This window comes from Halichoerus grypus, chromosome 2 (assembly GCF_964656455.1).
Source record: "Halichoerus grypus chromosome 2, mHalGry1.hap1.1, whole genome shotgun sequence".
NCBI lineage: Eukaryota > Metazoa > Chordata > Mammalia > Carnivora > Phocidae > Halichoerus > Halichoerus grypus.
The window spans coordinates 42578955-42606860 of record NC_135713.1 but is presented as its reverse complement, the minus strand read 5'-3'; the positions used below and the strand labels follow the sequence as shown (position 1 = coordinate 42606860).

Below are 27906 nucleotides of genomic sequence, written 5' to 3'. Positions count from 1 at the left end.
GACCTCAGAAATCTGGGTGAATTGGGATCTCTACAAGAGTGTTTTTCAAAGTTTGGTCCTAGACTAGCATCATCATCAGCATCACCTATGAACTTGTTGGAAATTCAAATTCTGAGGCCCCACCTTACACCTACTGAATCAGAACACAGGGTGGGGCCCAGAAATCCATATTTTATTTAACAAAATATCTAAGGGATTCTTATGTGTGCTAAGCTTGAGAACCACTGCTCTATAAATTCTATGTCTCTGGGAAAATAAGAGTATGTTGGCTTTCTTTCCTCAGGGCCTAGGAAGCTAAGCAGGTTGCCTGGTGTTCAAGCTGGGACTATTTCAGACCTCCTTTTGCTTCCATACCCACCCCTCCCGAGTCACAGCTACAGATTGAATCTCTCTCTCTCTCTCTTTTTTTTTTAAGATTTTATTTATTTATTTGACAGAGAGAGACACAGTGAGAGAGGGAACACAAGCAGGGGGAGTGGGAGAGGGAGAAGCAGGCCTCCTGAGGAGCAGAGAGCCCAACATGGGGCTCGATCCCAAGACCCTGGGATCATGACCTGAGCCGAAGGCAGACGCTTAACGGCTGAGCCACCCAAGCACCCCTCCAGATTGAATCTCTTAATCCTTGTTCTAAACTCTGCCCACAGAGTGGTGGCAATGGAGAGCCACTTCAGTGGAGTCAACCATCTCACAAATAACTATCCTTGGCCCAAGGCCATCTGGGGCAAGGACAGTGGATGGTTTAGGGGAATCCAGAGGTCATGAGCTTGCAGCAGTGAGCCAGTCATAGCCCACAGAGGTGTTTTATTTGGCTTGCACGAGTTTTAAACAACGACTTTTCAAGTTGTTGACAACATTTAAAAATTAGAAAATTCCATAAAACACACCATATTTCTGGTTGTTCATAAAAAAACTAGGAGATCTGGCCACACTGACCCCACATTTGCACAGGGCTACAACTGCCTGGAGCGAACGGCAGCTTTCTATGCAGAGCAGGTGCATGTCCTCCAGTCCCCATGGTTGCCTCACTCCCTGTTGTATTATTCCCAGCCTGCTCCCCGAATCTATGCTATCTGCTTGGCTCCTGTTGGTGTTGGAATTTGAGAGCTAGCTCCCACTACTGTGGATATGTCTCCAAGGCCACATCTTACTCCTAAAGGATGAACAACAATCCTATAGCAGAGGAAGCTGACACTTTCTCCTTTGAACCCAAGATCCTATTCTCTGGCTCCAACAATTCACTCTTTTTTTTAAAGACTTGTTTATTTATTTGAGAGAGCAAGAGCGAGAGAGAGCACGAAAGCACACACGCATGTGCATGGGGAAGGGCAGAGGGAGAGAGAGAGAGAATCTCAAGCAGACTCCCCGCTGAGCACAGAGCCCAACTCAGGGCTCGATCCCATGACCCTGAGATCATGACCTGAGCTGAAACCAAGAGTCAGACACTCAACCCGCTGAGCCACCCAGGAGCCCTTCCAACAACTGGCTCTTGGGAGAACAGCACCCTGGTGAGATTGGAGGAGGTGGAAAGGGAGAAAATTAGTTCCCCATCTTTAAGACAAAAGGAAACGAAGAGGAGCATGAGCCTGGAAGTCCTGGGACAGACAGTGGGTGGAGGACACGAGTATCTTTACACAGGGACATTTTTTTGGAGTCTTTCCTGTTAACTTTTGACCTTAGGGAATGGATTAGTCCTTTTAGAAGGACCCTTTCACCCTGGAAAATAGGCCTAAGCTGGCTCTCTACCTGGGCTCATCCTGTCCTTCCCCTTTCAGAAGAAAGAAGAGATTTCTCACCTAAGGCACTGGCTTCTCAGCATCTTCCAAATCCCTATTCTGTTTACTGTCAACAGTTCCCTGACACAGGGTCTGGCAAAATGCCCCACAAAACAGAGATGTTCTTAGTCTTCCGGCAGTGGAGGAGAAGAAATTTTAATCAGCATGAACATTTAAAAATAAAATAATAAGGGGCGCCTGGGTGGCTCAGTCGTTGGGCATCTGCCTTCGGCTCGGGTCACGATCCCAGGTACTGGGATCGAGCCCCGCATCGGGCTCCCTGCTCGGCAGGAAGCCTGCTTCTCCCTCTCCCGCTCCCCCTGCTTGTGTTCCCTCTCTCGCTGTGTCTCTCTGTGTCAGGTAGATAAAATCTTTAAGGACAAAAAAAATAAATAAATAAAAATAATAAGTCAGCAATGGAGCCCCCAGCCCACCTTTCTTACCACCATCATATTGTCCCACTTCCTTGCTTGGATACCTCGGATGGTTTCCCCACATCCTTAAGATAAAGTCAGATCCTATCATGTCTCACACACTTGGGTCTGACATGGCCCGAGCTGACCTTTCGGGCTTCATCCTCCCTTTCTCACCCTGCCACTCTCTGGTTTCAGCCATGTGGCCTGTTTCAGTCCATGCCCTGTCCTGGCACATGGCCTTTGCACACGCTGTACTTTCTTTCAGAAGTTTCTTCTCCTCTCCTTTTGTCTAACTCCTGCTCTTCTTTCAGATCCTAGCCCAGCTGTTCTTTCTTGAGAGGAGTTTTTCCTGATACTACAATACATCTCCTAGCACCATCCACTCCTTTTTTTTTTAAACACTTATCACATAGAATATTATATTCATTCGTGTGATTATTCCATTAATTATCCCTGTCCTCCACTAAACTTCAAAGGCTTCCTAGAAAAGGAAACTTGACTATTTTTTGTTGTTGTTGTTGTTGTTTTAAAAATTTTTATTAACACATAATGCATTATTTGTTTCAGGAGAACAGGTCTATGATTCATCAGTCTTACACAATTCATAGCACTCACCATAGCACATACCCTCCCCAGTGTCCATCACCCAGCCACCCTATCCCTCCCACCCCCCTCCACTCCAGCAACCCTCAGTTTGTTTCCTGAGATTAAGAGTCTCTTATGGTTTATCTCCCTCTCTGGTTTAGTCTTGTTTCATTTTTCCCTCCCTTCCCCTATGATCCTCTGTCTTGTTTCTCAAATTCCTCATATCAGTGAGATCATATGATAATTGTCTTTCTCTGATTGACTTATTTTGCTTCACATAATACCCTCTAGTTCCATCCACATTGTTGCAAATGGCAAGATTTCATTTTTTTGATGGCTGCACAATATTCCATTTATATATATACCACATATTCTTTATCCATTCATCTATTGATGGACATCTAGGCTCTTTCCATAGTTTGGCTATTGTGGACATTGCTGCTATAAACATTGGGGTGCATGTGCCCCTTCGGATCACTACATTTGTATCTTTGGGGTAAATACCCGGTAGTGCAATTGCTGGGTCATAGGGTAGCTCTATTTTCAACTTTTTGAGGAGCCTCCATACTGTTTTCCAGAGTGGCTGTACCAGCTTGCATTTCCACCAACAGTGTAGGAGGGTTCCCGTTTCTCCGCATCCTCACCAACATCTGTTGTTTCCTGACTTGTTAATTTTAGCCCTTCTGACTGGCGTGAGGTGGTATCTCATTGAGGTTTTGGTTTGGATTTCCCTGATGCCGAGTGATGTTGAGCACTTTTTCATGTGTCTGTTGGCCATTTGGATGTCTTCTTTGGAAAAATGTCTGTTCATGTCTTCTGCCCATTTCTTGATTGGATTGTTTGTTCTTTGGGTGGAACCTTGACTGTTTTTGCCCTCTATAGTATCTTTAGTGTCTGGCACACAGTAGGACCTCAATAAATAAGAAGGAAATGAATGAATGAATCTCTGCCGCATCTACAATCTCTAGGGAAGTCAGAGCTTCATTCATTTGTTCAGCAGATGTTTAAAGGTGTCTGCCCTTATGAAGCATTTAAAATATGTGCTATGTTGAGATGTGAAGATAATGAAACACAGTTTTAGGCCTGGAGGAATTTGACCCATCACAAGCATGAAGATCTGAACGTAAAAAACTGAATGAGCCAGTGCGAAGGAGCCTGTTATAATATACGTGTAGATGCAGGGCCACGACTGCTCAGAGGAGAGAGGGAGCTGCTCAGCGTGGTGGGGTAGCAATGGCTGCATGGAGCAGGGGTGGTCATGCTGAGCTGAAGGGTGAGGAGGACTGACAGGCAGCAGTCTGCAAGGGCACGTGGGCAGGGAGGGCCACAGGAGCAATAGCCAGCAGGGAGGAGGAGCCAGCTAGTAGGTCAGTTGTCTAAAGGCAGATCCCATTCCCCCCACTTATTCATTATAGGATCTTGGGACAGTTACTCAGCTGCTCTATGCCTGAGTTTTCCCACCAGTGAAGTGCAGATGATAATGGCCCCCTCCCACGTGGTTGTGAAGATTAGATGAGTTGATTGAGAGAGAGAGAGAGAGATGAAGAGCTTGGAAGAACATCTGGACATGCAGGATCTCCATGAGTGTTGGCTGTTAGGATCCTGATAGAAAGGGAGCTGGGCAGGTGGTTGGGTTAAGACCTAGACTGTGGTGGGTCAGGGTGAATGGCGTAGAAGGATCTGGAATCCATTAGAAGTGGAATCGACAGCGGTTGGAAAATCACTGGATGAGGAAAAGTCAAAGATGGGCCTGAGATGGGTGATGGGAAACATTTGTTTGGAGAGGAGAAATTATGAGGGCCCACCTCATGCCAGGAAGGACACTCAGTGGGCCCTCACACAGCCCTCTGGGGTGGCTCTGCCACGTCCCCATTCTGCACGGTGCTTCCTGGGAATCTGGACACTGACCTCAGAGAGGGGAATGAGGCTGACAACCCAGGCAAAGACCCAGAAGCCACAGGCAGCAATTATAGGGACACTGGCTCTTAGAAGGTCAGGGTATATGGAGGTGAGAGAAAGGAAAGGAAGAAGAAAAATCAGAGAGACAGAGAAAGAATTGTGAGATTCAGAGAGGTAAACAGGGGGAAGGGAGAGCAGCAGAGAGGGGGAGGAGGATGAGAGAGAAGGAGGATGGTGAGGGAGAAACAGAGAGAGAGAGAGACAGGAGGGAAAGAGACAAGAGGGGATGGAGACAGAGAAGGTGCCAGGAGGAAAGCCAGCACGCAGCCAAAGCGATGGTTTACCAGCTGAGGCCCTCTTGTCCCTACACTCTTCCTGGGCCCCCTGGATCCTGGGTTCTTCCTTGTCAGGCCCCTCATCTTGGGGATGAGCTGGGTGGGGTCACCTGGGACAATATTCACACTGTCCCAGCAGAATGTGTCTTTCTTCCCTGACTGAAAGGGCCTCTGGCTGTGGGGCTTTCCAGAAACCTTCTCTGCTCCCCCTCATGCCTGCCCTCAGTCAGGGAAGAAAAAGGCCGAGACTGCTCAGAGGACAGAGGGAACTTGGCTGTACTGGTGACTTGGTTCTACTGAAAAAGGCAAGAACACTTAACTAACAGAGACCACTCCTCACACGTGCTCCCATTTCCAGCATTGGAGACTCCACCCCAACACCGAACCCCCTCCCCTCTCCCCTCACAGCCCCCATCCCCACACTTCATTACTGCATCATTTAATTGCCTAAACAAGATAAAAAAAAAAACTTACTGAAAGTTCCAGATGATCCACTGACCCCTATCTGCTCTGCTTTCCTTTAAGAGACCTTCCCTACCCAGCCCTGACTGCTCCGTCCGTGGGCTTGGATGCCCCATCTCGCATAACCTCCATCTTGACTTCCCCCTCAGTTTATAGCCGTAGTGCCTCAGAAAATTAAAACTAGACTTACAGATAACCAAATCCACCTTCCTCAATTTACAGGCAAGCTGAGAGGAGCCCAGAGGACACAAGCTGCCTCCCCTCCCCCCACAGTACATTGTGCACAGCATCCCTCCTAATGGTGAAAGTGGGATGTAGGTGGGAGCCTCTGCTGATCCCATGATCTCTGCTGTACTCTCCCACTTCTTCACTTCCTCACTTGCCCTTCTCCTTCTCCAGAGTCCCATTCCCCCTTAATGTCCTTGTTCTCCAAAGACCAGAAAAATTCTGCCCCAAATCCAGATTTGGATGTATCTGCCAATTCACTCCCAAGAAAGTGGCCCTGGGAGCCCTTTGCTCAGGTCTCCCTCCTTCCACCTCTCCCCCAGGTCTCCTAACCACAGCCCGGCAGCTGGACAGAGAGAACAAGGACGAACATATCCTGGAGGTGAGTAGTGGTGTGAACTCATTCACTGGATTCAAAAACCTCCTGAAGAACTCCAAGCGGAAGCTGAGCCAGGCCTTGGGGCCACACGCGTGTCTCCAGGCACTGTGGCTGAGGAGGGTGCTGGGCTTAGCGCGGGGGAGTTTCTTAAGCTGAATCTTGCTGTGGTTGGTGGCAAAGACTCTCAGGGGCTTCCGTGGCTTTCCAGCACTGGAAAGGGAAGGAATCTGAAACCACGTCTGGGCTGGGCAGGAAGCGCTGATTGATTAGTAAAGCCTGCAGTGAGTGCAAGAAGAGGGAGTGGTGCACACATGCTATGTACTTGCTGAGTCTGGTTTCCAGTTCATCCTTACAGCCAGAGAGAGAGTCACCCCAGGTCAAGCACTAGGTCAGTAGCTGGGGCCAGATGAAAACCCAGACCTTTGTTCTCTAGATCTGTGGGTTCTAGGATGTTTCTAAAATCACATAAACATCCCTGGTGCCCATTCCAACAAGAGGAGTCGGTAAATCAGATAAGAGGGGAATAAATCAGAAGGAATCTAGTTATGTCCCCTCTGGAGCGATTCATAACTGATGAACAGGCATCTCTTCTAGTCTTAAAGAATCAGGTGGGAGGGACACACATTCTTCAGCAGAATTGAAATAAATTGGCCTTCTATCCTCCCAGGTCTGCACATTCCCTTTGTCAGAAATAGGTATTATTAGTAAGCAGCTGCTAAATGGCCTTCTGGGACTGAGGCATTCTCCCTAGTTCAGTAGAGGTATTTCTCTTTAAATACCAAAATATTTTAAAAATTCAGAACCACTTAGAGTGGAAATGTCGTATCTTGTAGGATGCCCTTGGGGCTATTGATGCATGGGACGATTTGCTCCTACATGTAATAGCCCCTAATTCTGAAATCGTCTTAGTGCCTTTTCTCTCCCTCTGGATTTCATTTCATGCATTGGTCCACATGTCTGACTCAAAAGGTACCACCCACTCCTTAATAAACATCTTCTCATTTGTTTTTTTCTAACCTCCAGTAGCTTAAGGAAGCAGGAGAACAAAGTTTATAAGAGTTACAAGCAAATAAAAAGTAAATGGTCTCCGAGAAAATGGCCCATGGGCCTCCTGAGTAAAGAGCACCAGCTTTTCTCTAGAGCCTCTGTGGCTTTGTTTTCTTCCAATTCTTTCTGGTTTCTTTCTCTGTTCTTGCTGGCTTTCCTGTGGGCGAGGTTACCAGAGAGCTGGGTTCCAAGTAGGTGAAGTTATGATAATAAAAATCACAAGCATGTACCAAAGAACAGACTGACTAATGTTTCCAGGCTGTGGAAGGCAGGGGTAGTGGTAGGGTTGCAGTGGGTGGAGATGCATACTCACTGCTTTGCATTTGGCAATTCATCCTCTATTCTGTCCCCAGGTGACTGTGCTGGACAACGGGGAGCCCTCCTTAAAGTCCACCTCCAGGGTGGTGGTACACATCTTAGATGTCAATGACAACCCCCCTGTGTTCTCCCATAAGCTCTTCAATGTCCGCCTTCCAGAGAGGCTGAGCCCAGCCACCCCCGGGCCCGTGTACAGGCTGGTGGCTTCAGACCCTGATGAGGGTCTCAACGGCAGGGTCACCTACAGTATCGAGGAAAGTGACGAGGGGAGCTTCGGTATCGACCCAGTCACAGGCGTGGTGTCATCCAGCAGCACCTTCACAGCCGGAGAGTACAATATCCTCACGGTGAGGAGGGGATGGAGGCTGTGGACAGGGGAGTGTCATAACTGCTAAGGGATTTTACTTGAGGATACAGGAGAAGGGAAACAGTCATCAGGCATGGTGGAGGTGGTACCTTCCCTGGCTCTCTCCGAGAGAAATGGGAGCCCTGACATCAGCCAAAGCATCAGAGTTCTGGGCCTTTCTCTTTGAAGGCAATAAGGTCCTTGCCTGGGAAATCTGCTCTATCCTTAGAGGTAAGGATTTTGGTGAGAGTAGCATAGACTTTGGAGGTAAGCCTACGTTCCGGCCCTAGTTCTGCCATCTTCCACCTGTGTGACTTTGGACAAGTCACTGAACCTCTTTGAGACTTTGTTTTATCATCTGTAAAATGGGGATAAGAACATTTTCCTTGTAGGAAGCCAAATAACAAGTGGTTAAGACATGGACTCTTGCGTCTGACAGCCTGAATCCAACCCCAGCCTCATTGCTGGCCAGGCAGATAATCCCTGGCAGCTGAATACATTTCCTCCTGCCAAAGGGAGATATAACGGTACCTCTCTCAGGGTTGTCATGAGAATTAAATTAGATATTGCACATATTGCTCTTAGAGCAGGGCCAGATACTAGTGAGAGCTCCATAAATTCTATTTAGTTTATGTTTATGGTTGTTAAGAAGGGCCCGTGTATGCCAAGTCCAGCTTGGGAACTAGCACACAGTAAGGCTTCAGTTAGTGGTGGCTCTGACTATTTTTTCCCTACACATGGAGTTCTTGAGCACAGGTTATTTGTTTTGTTCACCACGGTGCCTGCAGCAACTAGCATGGTGCCTGTTTACAGTGTGTTGAATGAATGGATGAATGGCTAAAAGTCCAGCTCCACCAGTCACAGGGCACTCTGTCTCTTGGCTGACCACCCGGGTCTTCTTTTTCTTGGCCCCAACCCTACAGACAAAGCCTCAATTTCAGGTTTGGCTTCTTTTCAGATCAAAGCAACAGACAGTGGGCAGCCACCACTCTCAGCCAGTGTCCGGCTACACATCGAGTGGATCCCCCAGCCCCGGTCCTCCTCCATACCACTGGCCTTTGACGAGCCCCACTACAGCTTTACAGTCATGGAGACAGACCCCGTGAACCATATGGTGGGCGTCATCAGTGTGGAGGGCCGACCAGGTCTCTTTTGGTTCAACATCTCCGGTGAGAGCCCTGGGAGGGCCAGCCCCTCCCAACCTTATAGCCCAGCCCTGGTCCTCACAGAACAGTCCTTCTCAGTGCTCTCATTCAGGTCATGCTCCCCAGAACCCCCCCTTTGGCTATGAGTGGTGACTGTCTCTTCCCTTATTCTCCGGGGGAGCAGGTGAGTAGAAGCACCACTTCTGCCAAACTTGCCTTTCACACCAGCTATGATCTCATGAGAGGAGAGCCTCCATGGCCTTGCTGGTGCCCCCCCTAACCAGAGTTGGACAGAACCTCAATTACCCCAAGGGCCTGGGAGACTCAGGAGAAAGCACAAGTTTTGTGTTTCCTCTCCTGCCTCAATGTGAGATCCATGCAGAGCTGACATCATTCACCAGGAGTCTGAGGACTGCTGTACCCTGGGGCCATGCTTAATGTTCTAATCCCAGGTTGCATCCTCATGATCCATTCTCTTTATAGGAAACAACTTGGGTCCAAGCTCTCATGGTCTTCTCTGAAATTTCTTTCTGTCTCTAAACCAAGATTTTGTTAAAATATCTGGGGAGAGGAGAATCACAGATCCCTTTGGGAATCTGATGAATCGTTTGAGAATCTAATGAATGCTCAGGCCCTCTTCCCAGAAAGATTTGCATGTGCACACACACACACGTTTGCATACAAATATAAGGATTTATAGATTCTCTGAAACCCACCCAGGGATTCCAGGTTGAGAATCTCTGAGAGTTTCAGGACCACATGAACCATGGAGTCTTATTATAGAGATTCCCAGCCTGGTTCAGAGATTGGTTGTACACCTGTCCCAAGCTTTTTGACCTCCTGGATCTACTTTTAATTCTGATTCACTGTTCTTCCTGTTTGGCTTTCTTTCTTTCATACAAAATTAACATGTATACTCTGTAGATCACTTAGGAAGCACCAATGAATGTGAGAAGAAATTAAAATCACCAAAAACTCCAACCAGTTAGAAGATAATCCACTGCTAAAATGTTGATGTCTTTCCGTTTAGTTGTTTTTCTTCACGCACACACACACACACACACGTGCACTTAGGATTATATTAAAGTATTGTTTTATAACCTTTTAAAATATAATATAACGTGAACATATTTCCATGCCACTAAACAGATTTCTATTTAGTAGACATTTAAATAGCTGCATATTGATTCTATATTTTAGATTTGTATAGCTTATGAAATCAATTCCCTCATGTTGAACAGAGTTAGTTTCATTCTTTCCTGCATATAGGCACCTTTAGACTCTGCAGACTGTCCTATAAACCATGAGGTAGAGCTCCATCATTCCTGCCTGCTTCAGTCCTGGCAGCAGAACGCGTTCTATGGCAAATACTGGACATCCTCTGGTACTCTTCAGTCCTTATAAGTCTATCTTTTTCTGTATAATCACTTAGATGCTAAAAAATTTGACAATAACTTGACAGGATCTACTACCACCTCCTCTCAATCTGCTGGCCGAATGCCGGGACAGTACTACCGCCCCCATCACTGAGGGTGCATGTGCTTTACCCCCTGCTCCCACTCTAGGTGGTGACAAGGACATGGACTTTGATATTGAGAAGACCACGGGCAGCATCGTCATCGCCAAGCCTCTCGACACAAGGAGGAGGTCGAGCTATAACTTGACCGTGGAGGTGACCGATGGGTCCCACACCATTGCCACTCAGGTTAGAGGCCGCCCCGGGGACCCCTGAGCTGAGAGGGGATGGGAGGCCTCCTTGGTTGGGATGAAGCTGCAGAAGAATTTCAGTGGATGTGGTATAGCTCAGAGGGCACTGAATTTGGAATCAAGGTTTTGCCTTCCAGTCTTACCTGATACACTTTCTACTTCTGTGCTCTTGGGACAATTCTTGTTTCTCTGTGTGGATCTCTGTGTAATCAAGGGCTTTGTCTAAATGAGCAGTTTTCAATTAAGGATAGAGTTCCATAGGGACTACCAGGGGTACGAGAAAGGACAGTAAGTGGGGCTCTGGATTTCTACCATGGTTTCAGCCAGAGTTTTATCTGTTTCAGATGTTTTTGGAATTTCACAAAAAAATTCACTTGAAGAAAAGGCCCTTTGGATCAGAATTTTGCTTTTGAAAACCACTAGACTGCATGTTATTTCAAAGCCTTGTGATTTTGAAATCCTATCATTCATTCAACAAATATTTATTGAGTAACAGCTGTGTGCCAGGCACTGTGCTAGGCACAGATGATATGGTGAAGAACCAGACAGACAAGGTCACTGACCCCCTAGAGCTTACGGTCTACCTTCTCTCTCATTCTCCTCCCTAGGTCTACATCTTCATGATTGCCAATGTTAACCACCATCGGCCCCAGTTTCTGGAGGCTCATTATGAAGTCAGAGTTCCCCAGGATACACTGCCTGGGGTGGAGCTCCTCCGAGTCCAGGCCACGGATCCAGACAAGGGCAAGGGCCTAATCTATACCCTACATGGCAGCGAAGACCCGGAAAGTGCCAGCCTCTTCCAGCTGGACCCAAGTAGTGGTGTCTTGGTAACTGTGGGGAGGTTGGACCTGGGCTTGGGCCCCTCCCAGCACACACTGACAGTTATGGTGAGTAAGCTGAGAGATCAGGGAAAGATGTACTTGTATGTGGATGTGTGGGGGTGGACATGCACAGAGGCATGCTGAAGGTTCCCTTTCCCCTGACAAGCCAGGTGTACTGATGCTCATGATGACCCATGACATGAAATGTGACATTTTACAGCCAGCCAGGGGCACCTTCCATTAGGGATGCCTGAGAGTAAAGAAGAGGGGAGAGCTGCCAAGGAATCTCCCACAACCCCAGCTTTCTCTGGGTTCACTCCAAATACCCCCCAAAAGTTTTCACCCCACTCCATGACTGCATGACCACAATGGGGACTGACATGGTGTCAAGCTGGGAAGGACCGAAGACCATCCCCCCCTAGAGCAAGCACTGGGGTGAGGAAGTGAGACGTGCGGGGCATTAACGTTGAAGGACTCCCTTTCAGGGTTCTGTGCCCGCACTTTTGTGATCCTGAGAGGGAGCCTCCTTCAATCTATGCCCTGTGTGCCTCATGTGTCTCACTGTGTCCCAGCCCTGACCTGACCCACTTCTCTCATCTTACACCTGAGGCCCACAGAGGGACAGAGACTTGCTCACCATCATACAGTTCTTTATGATGGAACCAGAATCAAAGCCAGCCTCCCTGACTCAAGGTGCAGGGTTTTATGTGCTAGTTTATCATCCTCTGGGCATATAAATATACATTAAAGGCTCTGCAAAGTAGTGCAGCAAAGAAAACTTTAACTTCATTTAATTTAGTGCCCCCTAAATTTAGTCGACCATAGAATTTTTTTTCCCTGCGTAACATGTTAACATCTTGAGGAACTAATAGTCTCTGAGACCTAATTTGGAAAATACTGTTTCTGTGCTTATTTCTGCCTTTCTCCTAAAGTGGGATTATCCATGAAAATAGCTAAGCCTAATAATCACTAATTTATAAATTTATTTTTTAAAAAAGAGAGCATAAATGAGAGCAAAATTTAAATGAATACAGAAAGTTACAATTAGGTATGTTTTTCACTGGCCTTGTATTTCATTGACCTTAATTTAACCCTGCCTCCTCCCATTCCATTTGCTGCTCATGGAATTATCCCCTTGGGCCCATAGGCCCGAGACCAGGAGATGCCCATCAAGAGGAACTTTGTGTGGGTGTCCATTTACGTAGAGGATGGAAACCTCCACCCACCCCACTTCACCCAGCTCCACTATGAAGCAAGTGTTCCTGACACCACGGCCCCTGGCACAGAGCTGCTCCAGGTCCGAGCCATGGATGGTGACCGGGGAGCCAATGCTGAGGTCCACTACTCCCTCCTCAAAGGTGAGAGGCTTGGCCATGAGTCCAGAGCATGAGGGAAGAGTCTCTGACAATAAGAAAAAGCACCAGAGGCATGAATTTGCAAGTGAATCAAATGCCAGGTTCTCTAAGCTTTGGCAAATACCATTTCTAGAGCATTCTCTGGGATTATAATAACCTAACTTAATACACTTCCGAAGATGGTAAGAATAATAACTAAGGGCCTACTTAAGTTATGGAAGAATTTCTATACATATTATATAAATTCACTAACAACCATATTTGTAAAAGATGCTTATGAAGTCCATGTAGTATCTTTGTGCCTTTACAATAGAAGGGACCTATAGATACCTTATAAGATGTATGGCACAGTTTTAGGAATTACATTTAGGAGTAACATTTTCTGTTAAGGCCATATCATGATTTCATATCTGTTATATGGTTTTCCCCTCTCGAAAACTGGAACAATATTCCCTGTGCCAGAAAGTCTTTGTAAAGATTAGAGAAAATGTATGTTAATACATGTTATAAACTGTAAAATATTATATGAATGCCAAGGGTTTATTGCTATCATTGATGAGTGTTAATTAAAATGTTAATATCTAGTATCCAACTAATTATTAATGATAGTTTTAATGTTTGATAATTCATAATCAATGATATTTAATAATTATTATTATCTTTAATAAAGTTAATACTCCATAGAGCTAGATGTTGTGGAGGGACAAAATGAACGTGACTTGCTTTCTGCTCTCACAGAGTATAATGTTCATTTATTGCTTATATGCTTTCCAGAAATCAGAGCTTTTGCATTTTTTTTTTTAAGAAACAGAAGTTGTTATACTTCGCCATGCGACAGAAATCTGCATCACTGAAGAACAATAATACAAATTCTAACCCATTAATTGCTTACTTTTTGTGATTTATGAAGCATACTCACGTCTTCTATCTCATTTTATCTCATTGACAACCCCATTGATGGAGGTATTAATTTTATTTTCCAGATAAGTTAAGATTAGTTTTAAACTATTCTTCTGATTATAGAAATAACACATGCTCATTTTTTAAAACATGAGAGAAGCAGGAATATATAAAGAAGAAAATAGCACTCAGCCATAGTTTTCTGCACAGACAAAATAATTTTGTGTATTTCCATCTTTTTTTTAAAATATTTTATTTATTTATTTGACAGAGAGAGACACAGTGAGAGAGGGAACACAAGCAGGGGGAGTGGGAGAGGGAGAAGCAGGCTTCCCGCGGAGCAGGGAGCCCGATGCAGGGCTCGATCCCAGGACCCTGGGACCATGACCTGAACCGAAGGCAGAAGCTTAACGACTGAGCCACCCAGGCGCCCCTCTTATCTTTTTGGTGCATCTTTTTGCCATAGTAAGATTGAAGTGAATATACAATTTTGTGCCCCAATTTTTTCTCTCAGCAATATAACATAAATTTTAATTATGCTTAGGTAGTTTCCTTGGCTACTTCTAATAGAACTATTTTTAAGCTGCAGTCTACCTATTGAAACTGTGTTCTTTGACAGAACTTAGGGTTTGTATCACATGGGCAAATTGGGAAACCACCTCACTAGTCAGCTGGAGAATGGCTTCCATGAGTGGGGGGAATCAGATGGACTGTTTTGTGATGAAGCCTAGCTATTTGTCTCCCATTGAAATAATAAAATACATACCTGAGGGATAAACAGCATAAGAATAGTAAAGAGCAATACTTCCCTGAGTGGAAGACCTGTACCCCTGGTGGTAAGCAGAATTATTCAGGTGTTACTGAGTCATGGCATTAAATAGGTAATCATCTCATTACAAGAAAAAAAATGTGCCTATGGGAGATAATGGATGTCAACTAAACTTATTTTGGCAATCACTTTACAATATATATGTACATCAAATCATTATGTTGTACACCTTAAACCAACACAATATTATATGTCAATTATATCTCAATAAAACTGGGGGGGGTTATGCAGTTATGCAAGATGAAATTCTAGAGATCTGCTGTATGACATTGTGCTTATAGTTAACAATATTGTGCTATAATCTTAAACATTTGTTAAGAGGTAGATCTCATGTTATCTGTTCTTACCATAAAAAGAAAGAGAGAAGGAGGGAGGGAGGGAGGGAGGAAGGGAGGGAGGGAAGGAAGAAGGAAGGGAGGGAGGGAAGGAAGGAGGAAGGGAGGGAGGGAAGGAGGAAGGGAGGGAGGGAGGGAGGAAGGAAGGAAGGAAGTGTTGTTGTTAGGTTAGACTTTTAAAACTGTGATAACTTTGAGACACTATTTTTTAGGGAAATACAATTAATTTTCCACATTATTTTTTGTGAATCATATAATGTATAACTGTAACTTTCTTTAAAACTTAAATTTGAAATGTTATTATGCATTTATCAAAATAAATATTAAATTTTAATTTTATTAAATTTTAAAAGGCCTACAAAAAATAGGCTACCAGATGTGGAAAAAGTACTCCCCCTTGATTCTCATTTGGGCTTCCTGATAAGTCAAGGACAACGCTTTCCCTGGGTACTAGAATCTCTTTAATTCTTCCCTAACACTTGCTACTCTTTGTTTTTACCATAGAAAGAGGATAGGTCTCAGGCTCACATCCTATAACAAGCAATAGATTTTACCCAGATTTTAATAAGATATTTTTTCCCACTGACTTGTTTCTATGGTAACCTCTGATCTATGGCAAGCAATAATGATTTTCTTTTCTAAAGTAGCGACACAAAAGTTGCCTGTTCAAATATTTTAAATTTAAGAAAATGAGTCCATTTAAGGGAAAATATCCATTCAATAATAGTACAAAATAGTAAAGGTAGGGGCTGGGTATTGAAAAAATTGTAAAGGCAATGTGAGAATGCCTGCAGTTTAGGAAATCCAGGTGTGGTAGAAAGGGCATTTGATCAGGAGCCTCAAGGTCTGGGTGTTCTATCCACGACCTCCCCACTTAACTCTGTGCCACTCAACTCCCATGCTGGACAGGAAAGGATCTTCCCACCATAGACTATACTGCGAGCAGACACGGCAGTGTATTATAAAGTCTCTCCTATAAAAGCCACCAGTGAAATAGAGTGGAGTGTATTTTCCTACAAACCATACATTTCCTTCCTTTGCTTTCAAGACCTTCTGCAGCTTTGGTTTGCAGCTTAAGTTGTGACCCCAAAACTGAGTGATCACTGAAGCTGCCATTTATGGAGTACCTACTATGTGCCTCATGTAAGGTATTTTATAAAGTAGGTATCTTCCCTATAAACTACATCAGGGTAACATGGGATATAGATTTTTGTCCTGTACAAGTTTTGTGTGATAGCCTCTTTACTGATCTAGAAAGTATCTCTTGAACATGTTGTGAATTTCAGTTTGTCTTGTCTTTTGTTTCAGGGAACAGTGAGGGTTTCTTCAACATCGATGCCCTGCTAGGCATCATCACTCTGGCCCAGAAACTTGATCAGGCAAATCATGCCCGGTATAGTCTGACAGTCAAGGCAGAAGATCAAGGCTCCCCACAGTGGCATGACCTGGCTACAGTGATCATTAATGTCTACCCCTCAGATAGCAGTGCCCCCATCTTCTCCAAAGCTGAGTACTTTGTAGAGATCCCTGAATCAATCCCTATTGGCTCCCCAATCCTTCTTGTGTCAGCTACAAGTTCCTCAGAAGTTACCTATGAGTTAAGAGAGGGAAACAAGGATGGTGTATTCTCCATGAACTCATATTCTGGCCTCATTTCTACCCAGAAGAAACTGGACCATGAGAAAATTTCATCTTACCAGCTGAAAATCCGAGGCAGCAATATGGCAGGTGCATTTACTGATGTCATAGCTCTTGTTTACATCATTGATGAAAATGACAATCCTCCCATGTTCTTAAAGTCCATTTTTGTGGGCCAAGTTAGTGAAGCAGCTCCATTATACAGCATGATCATGGATGAAAACAACAACCCCCTTGTGATTCGTGCCTCTGACCGTGATGAAGAAGCTAATTCCTTGTTAGTCTATGAAATTTTGGAGCCAGAGGCTTTGAAGTTTTTCAAAATTGATCCCAGCATGGGAACCCTAATCATCATATCAGAGATGGATTATGAGAGCATGCCCTCTTTCCAATTCAGTGTCTATGTTCATGACCAAGGAAACCCTATCTTATTTGCATCCAGGCCTGTCCAGGTCATCATCAACATCAGGGATGTAAATGACTCTCCTCCCAGGTTCTCAGACCATGTATATGAAGTAGCCGTAGTGAAGCCCATCCATCGGGGTATGGAGCTCCTCATCGTGCAGGCCAGCGATGATGACTCAGAAGTCAATTATAGCATCAAAACTGGCAATGCTGATGAAGCTGTTGCCATCCATCCCATCATGGGTCATATATCTGTGTTGAATCCTGCTTTCCTGGGGGTCTCTCGGGAGCTCACCATCAGGGCTTCTGATGGCCTGTATCAAGACACTGCACTCATAAAAATTTTTTTGACACAAGCCCTTAACACAAGCTTACAGTTTGATCAGATTATCTATAGGGCAACCGTGAAGGAGAATTTACAGGGTAGAAAGGCACTGGTGATTCTTGGCGCCCAGGGCAATCATTTGAATGACACTCTTTCCTACTTCCTGTTGAATGGCACGGATATGTTTCATATGGTCAAGTCAGCAGGTGTGTTGCAGACAAGAGGTGTGGTGTTTGACAGAGAAGAGCAGGACACTTATGAGGTGGCAGTGGAATTGAGGGACAATCGGACCCCTCAGCGGGTGGCTCAGGCTCTGGTCAGAGTCTCTGTTGAGGATGTCAATGACAATCCCCCTCAATTTAAGCATCTGCCCTACTACACGATTATCCAAGATGGCACAGAGCCCGGGGATGTCCTCTTTCAGGTATCTGCCACTGACCAGGACTTGGGGGTAAATGGTGCTGTCACATATGCATTTGCAGAAGATTACACATATTTTCGAATTGACCCCTATCTTGGGGACATATCACTGAAGAAACCCTTTGATTATCAAGCTTTAAATAAGTATCACCTCAAAGTCATTGCTCGGGATGGAGGAACCCCATCCCTCCAGACTGAGGAAGAGGTACTTGTCACCGTGAGAAATAAATCCAACCCACTGTTTCAGAGTCCTTACTACAAAGTGAGAGTGCCTGAAAATATCACACTGTATACGCCAATTCTCCACACCCAGGCCCGAAGTCCAGAGGGACTCCGACTCATTTACAACATTGTGGAGGAAGAGCCCTTGATGCTGTTCACCACTGACTTTAAGACTGGTGTTCTGACAGTAACAGGCCCTTTGGACTATGAATCTAAGACCAAACATGTGTTCACGGTCAGAGCCACAGACACAGCTCTGGGGTCATTTTCTGAAGCCACAGTGGAAGTCCTGGTGGAGGATGTCAATGATAATCCTCCCACTTTCTCTCAATTGGTCTATACTACTTCAGTCTCAGAAGGTTTGCCTGCTCAGACCCCTGTGATCCAACTGTTGGCTTCTGACCAGGATTCAGGGCAGAACCGTGATGTCTCCTATCAGATCATAGAGGATGGCTCAGATATTTCCAAATTCTTCCAGATCAATGGGAGCACAGGGGAGATGTCCACAGTTCAAGAGCTGGATTATGAAACTCAACAACACTTTCATGTGAAGGTCAGGGCCATGGATAGAGGAGACCCCCCACTCACTGGTGAAACCCTTGTGGTTGTTAATGTATCTGACATCAATGATAACCCCCCAGAGTTCAGGCAACCTCAGTACGAAGCCAATGTCAGTGAGCTGGCAACCTGTGGACACCTGGTTCTTAAAGTCCAAGCTCTTGACCCCGACAGCAGGGATGCCTCCCATCTGGAGTACCTGATCCTTTCTGGCAATCAGGACAGGCACTTCTCCATTAACAGCTCATCAGGAATAATTTCTATGTTCAACCTTTGCAAAAAGCACCTGGACTCTTCTTACAATTTGAGGGTAGGTGCTTCTGATGGGGTCTTCCAAGCAACTGTGCCAGTGTATATCAACACTACAAATGCCAACAAGTATAGCCCACAGTTCCAGCAGCATGTTTATGAGGCAGAATTAGCAGAGAATGCGAAGGTGGGAACGAAGGTGATTGAGTTGCTAGCCATAGACAAAGACAGTGGTCCCTATGGCACTGTAGATTATACCATCATCAATAAACTAGCAGGTGAGAAGTTCTCCATAAACCCCAATGGCCAGATCACCACTCTGCAGAAACTGGATCGGGAAAATTCAACAGAAAGAGTTATTGCTATTAAAGTCATGGCTCAGGATGGAGGAGGACGAGTGGCCTTCTGCACTGTGAAGATCATCCTGACAGATGAAAATGACAACCCTCCACAATTTAAAGCATCTGAGTACACAGTGTCCATTCAATCCAATGTCAGTAAAGATTCCCCAGTTATCCAGGTGTTGGCCTACGATGCAGATGAGGGTCAGAATGCAGATGTCACCTATTCAGTGGACTCAATAAAGGACTTGGATGAAGAGGTCATTGAAGTCAACCCAACTACTGGTGTTGTCAAGGTGAAGGAGAGCTTGTTGGGATTGGAAAATCGGGCCTTTGACTTAAAAATCAAAGCCCAAGATGGGGGCCCTCCTCACTGGAACTCCCTGGTGCTGTTACGACTTCAGGTGGTTCCTAATGAAGTATCCTTGCCCAAATTTTCTGAACCTCTGTATACTTTCTCTGCATCTGAAGATCTTCCAGAAGGGTCTGAAATTGGTTCTGTTAAAGCAGTGGCTGCGCAAGATCCAGTCATCTATAGTCTAGTGCAGGGCACCACACCAGAGAGCAACAAGGATGGTGTCTTCTCCTTGGACCGAAACACAGGAGTTCTAAAGGTGAGAAAGGCCATAGACTATGAGTCCACCAAATGGTACCAGATTGATTTAATGGCACATTGTCCCCATAATGACACTCACTTGGTTTCCTTGGTCTCTGTCAATATCCAAGTGAAGGATGTCAATGACAATAGGCCTATATTTGAGGCTGATCCCTATAAGGCTGTTCTCACTGAGAATATGCCAGTGGGGACCTCAGTCATTCAAGTGACTGCCAATGACCAGGATACTGGCGATGATGGCCAGGTGAGCTACAGGCTGCCAGTGGACCCTGGTAGCAATATCCATGAGCTCTTTGCCATTGACAGTGAGACTGGCTGGATCACCACACTCCAGGAACTTGACTGTGAGACCCACCAGACCTACCACTTTTATGTGGTGGCCTATGACCATGGAAGGACCATCCAGCTATCTTCTCAGGTTCTGGTTGAAGTCTCCATTACAGATGAGAATGACAATGCTCCCCGATTTGCTTCTGAAGACTACAGAGGATCTGTGGTTGAGAACAGTGAACCTGGTGAACTTGTGGTCACTCTTAAAACCTTGGATGCTGATATCTCTGAGCAGAACAGACAGGTCAACTGCTATATCACAGGTAAGGATAACTGTCTTGGAATGGAGGCACTGGGGTACATTGAAAAAAGTATAGTAAGAGGTGCCCTAAGACATGGATTTAAGTCCTGGCTCTTCTACCTATTATCAATGTGACCTTGGGTATATTAATTAACCTCCCAGGACCTCAGGTGCTTCATCTGTAGACTCTGCATGCCTGTTCTCATTCACCTCACAAGGATGCTGTTAAGATCTAACTTTTTTTAAATTAACATATAATGTATTATTTGTTTCAGGGGTACAGGTCTGTGATTCATCAGTCTTACACAGTTCACAGTGCTCACCATAGTACATACCTTCCTCAGTGTCTATCACCCAGCCACCCCATCCCTCCCACCCCCCTCCACTCCAGCAACCCTCAGTTTGTTTCCCGAGATTAAGAGTCTCTTATGATTTCTCTTCCTCTCTGGTTTCGTCTTGTTCCACTTTTTCCTTTCTTCCCCTACAATCCTCTGCCTTGTTTCTCAAATTCCACACATCAGTGAGATCATATGATAATTGTCTCTCTCTGATTGACTTATTTTGCTTAGCATAATACCCTCTAGTTCCATCCACATTGTTGTAAATGGCAAGATTTCATTTTTTGATGGCTGCATAATATTCCATCGTGTATAGATATATACCACATCTTCTTTATCCATTCATCTATTGATAGACATCTAGGCTCTTTCCATAGTTTGGCTATTGTGGACATTGCTGCTATAAACATTGGGGTGCACGTGCCCCTTCGGATCACTACATTTGTATCTTTGGGATAAATACCCAGTAGTGCAATTGCTGGGTCATAGGGCAGCTCTATTTTCAACTTTTTGAGGAACCTCCATACTGTTTTCCAGAGTGGCTGTACCAGCTTGCATTCCCACCAACAGTGTAGGAGGGTTCCCCTTTCTCCACATCCTCGCCAACATCTGTCATTTCCTGACTTGTTAATTTCAGCCATTCTGACTGGTGTGAGGTGGTATCTCATTGAGGTTTTGGTTTGGATTTCCCTGATGCCGAGCGATGTTGAGCACTTTTTCATGTGTCTGTTGGCCATTTGGATGTCTTCTTTGGAAAAATGTCTGTTCATGTCTTCTGCCCATTTTTTGATTGGATTATTTGTTCTTTGGGTGTTGAGTTTGGTAAGTTCTTTATAGATTTTGGATACTAGCCCTTTATCTGATATGTCATTTGCAAATATATTCTCCCATTCTGTCAGTTGTCTTTTGGTTTTGTTAACTGTTTCCTTTGCTGTGCAAAAGCTTTTTATCTTGACGAAGTCCCAATAGTTCATTTTTGCCCTTGCTTCCCTTGCCTTTGGCAGTATTTCTAGGAAGAAGTTGCTGCAGCTGAGGTCAAAGAGGTTGCTGCCTTTGTTCTCCTCAAGGATTTTGATGGATTCCTGTCTCACATTTAGGGTCTTTCATCCATTTTGAGTCTATTTTTGTGTGTGGTGTAAGGAAATGGTCCAGTTTCATTCTTCTGCATGTGGTTGTCCAATTTTCCCAACACTATTTGTTGAAGAGACTGTCTTTTTTCCATTGGACATTCTTTCCTGTTTTGTCGAAGATTAGTTGACCATAGAGTTGAGGGTCCATTTCTGGGCTCTCTATTCTGTTCCATTGATCTATGTGTCTGTTTTTGTGCAAGTACCATACTGTCTTGATGATTACAGCTTTGTAATAGAGCTTGAAGTCCGGAATTGTGATGCCATCAGCTTTGCTTTTCTTTTTCAACATTCTTCTGGCTATTTGGGGTATTTTCTTGTTCCATACAAATTTTAGGGTTATTTGTTCCATTTCTGTGAAAAAGTTGATGGTATTTTTATTTTATTTTATTTTATTATGTTATGTTAGTTACCATACATTACATCCTTAATTTTTGATGTAGTGTTCCATGATTCATTGTTTGAGTATAACACCCAATGCTCCATTCAATACGCGCCCTCCTTAATACCCATCACCGGGCTAACCCATCCCCCCACCCCCTCCCCTCTAAAACCCTCAGTTTGTTTCTCAGAATAAAGTTGATGGTATTTTGATAGGGATTGCATTAAATGTGTAGATTGCTCTAGGTAGCATAGACATTTTCACAATATTTGTTCTTCCAATCCATGAGCATGGAACGTTTTTCCATTTCTTTGTGTCTTCTTCAATTTCTTTCATGAGTATTCTATAGTTTTCTGAGTACAGATTCTTTGCCTCTTTGGTTAGATTGGTAAGATTTAACTTAAAAAAATTTCTTGAGAGCCTCCTATAAATTGGAAAGTGTTTTGCAGAGAGGATTTCTTATTTCTTTAGGTGGAGTAGACAGAATAGAAGGGAGATACTGTAACTGCTCTCAGTTAGCTTCTAGAGGATGGAGAAGATGTCAATAATGGTGTGATCCCTGAAAACTCTGTCAGATGATTGTCCTTGTGGAGTGTATTCTGCCTAGAGCAAGTTATGGATACTAGAAATGTTCCTTAAGTCATCACAGGACTTAAGTGTCAGAGTGAAAACACTTCCATAGGTATGATTCCAGCTCAATCCCCTCATTTCACACACAGGAAAACCAAAGCACAGATAGGGGCAGAAACTCAACCAAGGTCACACTCCAAGCTTGAGTGAGGTCTGGGATTAAAACCACACCCTATGAGCTATTTTCCCCAGTGGATACCTATTGCAAACCTAAATTATCCCAACCCCTGTCCAGTGGCTGAACCAGCTAGCCAGTGGCCAAAAAGAGTTTCTTTACTTCTCAATGTCCCTTTCCCCCTCTCCTGGGTTCCATGTCATCCCATCCCCATAAATATGGCTCTTTCTGCTATCACAGCTCTCTGACAGGAAGTTAATGAATCTGAAGTTCCAACCAAGAATCATAGACTCCTATAGAAACATCCTGGATCAGAGCCGTTCAAAATATGGAAACTTAGGGAAATAGAATCTTATTATCTTATAATAACAGACTCTGAAAAACACAGTCTTAACATCTCTGAGTAATAGGATAAATGTCAATAGATCATGAATTCCTGGAATAGTTGAGTCTTGGAACTCTGGAATCTTGGAATCTCATAAATCCATCTCCTCTATCAGTGACTGGTGTCAAGGAAAGATGACTCAGAAGCAAACTTAGTGATCCATGGGAACCTCCACTTATCCTCATTTGTAAAATAAAACCTCAGAGAGCTTAGTGTTGTTGATCACTTCCCACTCTCCTACTGTTGAACAGATACTAGATACCAGAAGGTTCTTGTACAAAATTGAAATATGCTTCCTTTTAACTTCCCCCAGTGCTTTCCAAAGCACACAAAAAAATAAGAAACCTGCCCCTCAACTACATATTTTAGAGTGGTGCTTCTCACAGTGATAATTCCACTTAATAGGAGGCCTTTGAAGTCAGAAGAACCTTCAAAACACCAAACAACTGACTCAATATAGAACTGTGCGTCACTAGTTAAGGAAGGAAATGTTTGTCTTTCCTAGCAATCCTAAAAAAAGGGTCATCTGGGCAGCCACCTTAGGCACATAGCCTGGTTCATTCCTATTCCTTGACTTCTGGAAGCTTTGTTCCATCTTTTTAGAGGGAGATCCCTTGGGCCAGTTTGGCATCAGCCAAGCTGGAGATGAGTGGAGGATTTTCTCGAGGAAGACCCTGGACCGTGAGCACATGGCCAAGTACTTGCTCAGAATCACAGCTTCCGATGGCAAGTTCCAGGCTTCAGTCCTTGTAGAGATCTTCGTCCTGGACATCAATGATAACAGCCCACAGTGCTCACAGGTGAGAGCCTCATGAGGGTGAGGTGGCATTGGAGGCAAAGAAGCTGGAGTGAAGGCTAAGAGGAAGGAGGAAGACTCAGGGGACGTTCTCTGAGGCTGGGCATCACTGATCAGCCCTTGCTTCTCCCCAGCTAGCCTCAGACTAGTGCCCTCGGCAGGGTACATTCTAGGTAATTCCTCCCCTCCACCCCCGGCATAGGGAGGTCACCAAGCTCTTTAGAACCCTTGGTCCATATTTCTCCCCCTACACTCCCTTCAAAAGTCTACTTCTCTGCAAAATATATCCAGAAGTAAAGTAACTTCTTCATTCTCCAAACAGTCTGCTGTGCCCAGTGGGAAAACCCCTCCACCACTCAGCTTGGGCTCATTATCAAATACATCCAAAGAGTACTGCCCCCAGAGACACCTTGCACTGCCCCCATGCCCATATTATGCATATCCCCACATCTACATGGGTGATACAGACCACCACAGATGCCCTCCTTGAGGTTATATGTATACACAAACATGCAGACAGGGCAGTTACATTTTTGTTGAGGACTTCATTTAATTCAACCCTACATTTCCTGTGAAAACAAATGTTGAATGGTGGTGGTGTGTGTGTGTGTGTGTGTGTGCATGCTTGTGTGCATGTTTGTGTGTGTTGGGGAAGGAACTGTGTTCTTAGAGGACATAAATGAACAATCATTGTCCTATAGCTTTGTGTTTAAACATATTTTTTTAAATACAGTAAATAATTTTTAACTTTGGGAGATTTGCATTACCTCAAAGTTTTCAGATAAAGTTAAACTATTACTATTTTACTTTTATAACATTTTAAATTACAATAATTCAAATTTGCATTAAAAAATCCAGCCATTCAGTATATATACATAAATGCAAACTTACACATACTCACCCATATATACATACACAAAGGATCATCTACAACTCTATATATACATGCAAGTACTTATACATATATACACACAGATACAGAAGCATATACCTACATACCCACAACATTCATCCATCTGTATACCCATCCATACATGGAAATATATGTATATAACTCATACATACTTATATGTGCATTTACATATATACACTTCACTTATTTGCATACATATATGCAACCCAGACATTGTAACACAAAAAAATACATATATTCCATCACCTTTTCTTCCTCTGTCTTTTACACTCCAACCACATAAAATCATAGTAGAAAAAGAGAACCTATGTTATCAGGAGGCATGGAAAATGCCTTTGCAGGATCCAAGATGACGACCTTCTGGGTGGTCTCAGAAGGGCAGCCCTTTTGGGGAGGATGGTGGCCACACTTTCTTCCTCTTCCCCCTTAGCCATCCTTACAACCAGCCTGCATCCTCCCCATGCTGGAAGAGGCCAGGATCAAGCCCACCTTGGCCTTCCCAGGGGTGGTCAACCACATCACTAGAGCCAGGGAGAAGAAGCCTGGGGAGTCCATTTCTACACATCCCACCCAGGCCCAAAGCCTTTATCCAGAGCACATACAGGGGTTCATGCTCACCCACATCCTGCAGTGGGGGAAACCAGTTTGTTTGGAGCCTGTACCCAGAGACAGCAGCTATAGGAACACTGGGCTTCAAAGGAGTTCCAGCCTCTCCCTTGTGCCACGTCCCCTACTATGAAGGTACCTGTAGTGGAGGGAGGGGCCCTGTGGGCCATGGGGGTCCAGACCTGACTCAAACAGCCAAGGCTCTGTCTTGGGGTGTGGCAGGGGGTGAGCCTGACAGCATGGCCTCACCAAGATGCCTGGCCTGGGCTGAGTGGCTTGACCTGACACCTTCCAGAATGCCTCATATCAGGCCCATCTCATCATCCAGAAGCTCAAAAGGCCCCTGTGGAGTAGGTGGTAGCAGGTCCTTCTAGCTCTGAGTGTGGGTTTTCAATGGTGGAACTTCTCTCTCATTCTGTCTTTTCTGACTAGTCCTCTCGTCAGCCTGCCTTTTTTTTTTTAATTTTATTTATTTATTTGACAGAGAGATACAGCGAAGAGGGAACAAAAGCAGGGGGAGTGGGAGAGGGAGAAGCAGGCTTCCTGCTGAGCAGGGAGCCCGATGTGGGGCTCGATCCCAGGACCCTGGGATCATGACCTGAGCCAAAGGCAGACGCTTAACGACTGAGCCACCCAGGCGCCTCCTGCTCCTTGTTTTTATTCCCAATTTCCTTGCATGTTTAACTTCTTCTCTTTGTTCTACCCCTGCCCTGTTTCTCTCTCTTTCCCTCTCCCCATCTTGCTCTCTGATCTCTCTGTTTCTGTCTCCCTCTCTGTCACTCTGCCTCTCTCTTGATCTAGGTGTATCTCCCACAATCTCCCTCTTCTTTGTCTTCTGTTTCCAGCTTCTCTATACTGGCAAAGTCAGTGAAGATATATCTCCAGGACACTTCATTCTGAAAGTTTCTGCAACAGACTTGGATTCTGATACCAATGCTCAGATCACATATTCTCTGCATGGTCCTGGGGCAGATGAATTTAAGCTGGATCCTCATACAGGTGGGTTTCCTGAGCTTCAAGATCAAGCCGAGAACTTAATGAATACCAGTGCCCAATACCATGTTGGGTTCCTTGGAGAAAAAATAGGAATTCACCTACCCATCCATCCATTCACTCAGCAAACATATTGGTACCATGTGCCAAGCATTGCACTAGATGGTGGGGACATAATCAACAGACAGATAAGATCTGGGTCTTGTGGGAAAGGCAGTCATTGAATCAGTGGTTTGAAATGTGTTGAGTTAAGAAAAAATGCAGGATGAAGAGGAGGTTCGATAGGAGCGGGGAGGGAGGCTTAGGAGCAGAGTTAAAGGAGTAGTAGGGATGGACGCTCAAGGCAGAAGGAGAATTTATACAAGGACTTTGTTTTAGGAAAGAGCGCATACATCTGAGGTCCTGATGGAAGGCCAGAAACTAGTGCACAGAGGGGAGGAGAGAGGCCAAAGGGTGGGGGTGGGGGGTGCAAACCCCTCCTTTAGAGCCACTAGAGGATTTAGGCAGGTGAGCTTCATGGTCAAGGACATGATCTCAACATGCATATGTTGCAGACCTCAATGTATTATTGTAAAAATCCCAAGAGATGAAGTATATAGAAGTCTAGCCCAGGTCTGGCACATAATAAGAGTTCAGTAGATGTGGTTGCCATTGTCATTATTATTAGAGGACAAAGTAAGAGGTGGAAGCAGAGAGCCTGCAGGGTAGACCACCAATGCCTGGGAGAGGTTGGGCTGTGAGAGTCTGATGGAGAAGACAGGGTGAGGTCTGCTTTCTTTGGAAGAGCAGCCCCACAGTGGGATCCCTGTCCTGCTGCTACAGGGAGGGTGGGGGACAGGCAGCACAGAAGGCCCAGGTCACAGAGAGCCAGCTGCTGACATATGACTAGGAACCAGTAGCTCAAAGGATGGCTTGGAGATTCCTGAGCAGGGAGGTGGCAGGTGAGAATGGTGTCCCAGGAAGCTGTCTGGATAGATAGGAGACAACAGTGTCCTTTCTCATTCCAGCATGGGCATGCTGAGTCACCCCAGGTAGGTTACCTAATCTCTCTCTGCTGCTGTTTATTCAGCTGCAGGATGATTGGTGAGGTCTTAAAAAAGAAAACTGGGTGGTTTTTCTCAATATGGAAAGAATACATGCTCATTGTACAAAAATTCAAACACTGTAGGCATGTATTATGCAGAAATTGGAAAGTCTATGTGATAACCAGCCCCTCCTCAAAGATAAGCACTCTAGAATATTATTTTGTGACTTACTTTTTTTTCACATAGCAACACCTTGGAGGTTATAACAAGTCATTACATAAAGCTCTATCATAATTCCTTCTGGGTTGCACAGTATTTTACTGTATGGCTAAATCATGATGTATTCAACCAGTCCCTTTTAGAAAGACATAC

At 44.8% G+C, this 27906-nt stretch overlaps 2 protein-coding genes across 5 annotated transcripts in view; one reads left to right on the top strand and one right to left on the bottom strand.

The window, feature by feature from the left end:
* Nucleotides 1-27906, bottom strand: part of SLC36A1 (solute carrier family 36 member 1) — a 275737-nt gene that overhangs the window by 165933 nt on the left and 81898 nt on the right. The gene's annotated exons all lie outside the window — the stretch shown is intronic.
* FAT2 (FAT atypical cadherin 2) overlaps nucleotides 1-27906 on the top strand; it is an 81782-nt gene that overhangs the window by 25929 nt on the left and 27947 nt on the right. Inside the window, exons 4-12 of the mRNA XM_078066758.1 lie at nucleotides 6018-6076; nucleotides 7474-7785; nucleotides 8743-8953; nucleotides 10495-10634; nucleotides 11245-11526; nucleotides 12608-12818; nucleotides 16188-20246; nucleotides 23805-24001; nucleotides 26362-26515. Coding sequence (XP_077922884.1) covers nucleotides 6018-6076; nucleotides 7474-7785; nucleotides 8743-8953; nucleotides 10495-10634; nucleotides 11245-11526; nucleotides 12608-12818; nucleotides 16188-20246; nucleotides 23805-24001; nucleotides 26362-26515 — 5625 coding nt within the window. The remainder of the gene's footprint in view (nucleotides 1-6017; nucleotides 6077-7473; nucleotides 7786-8742; nucleotides 8954-10494; nucleotides 10635-11244; nucleotides 11527-12607; nucleotides 12819-16187; nucleotides 20247-23804; nucleotides 24002-26361; nucleotides 26516-27906) is intronic.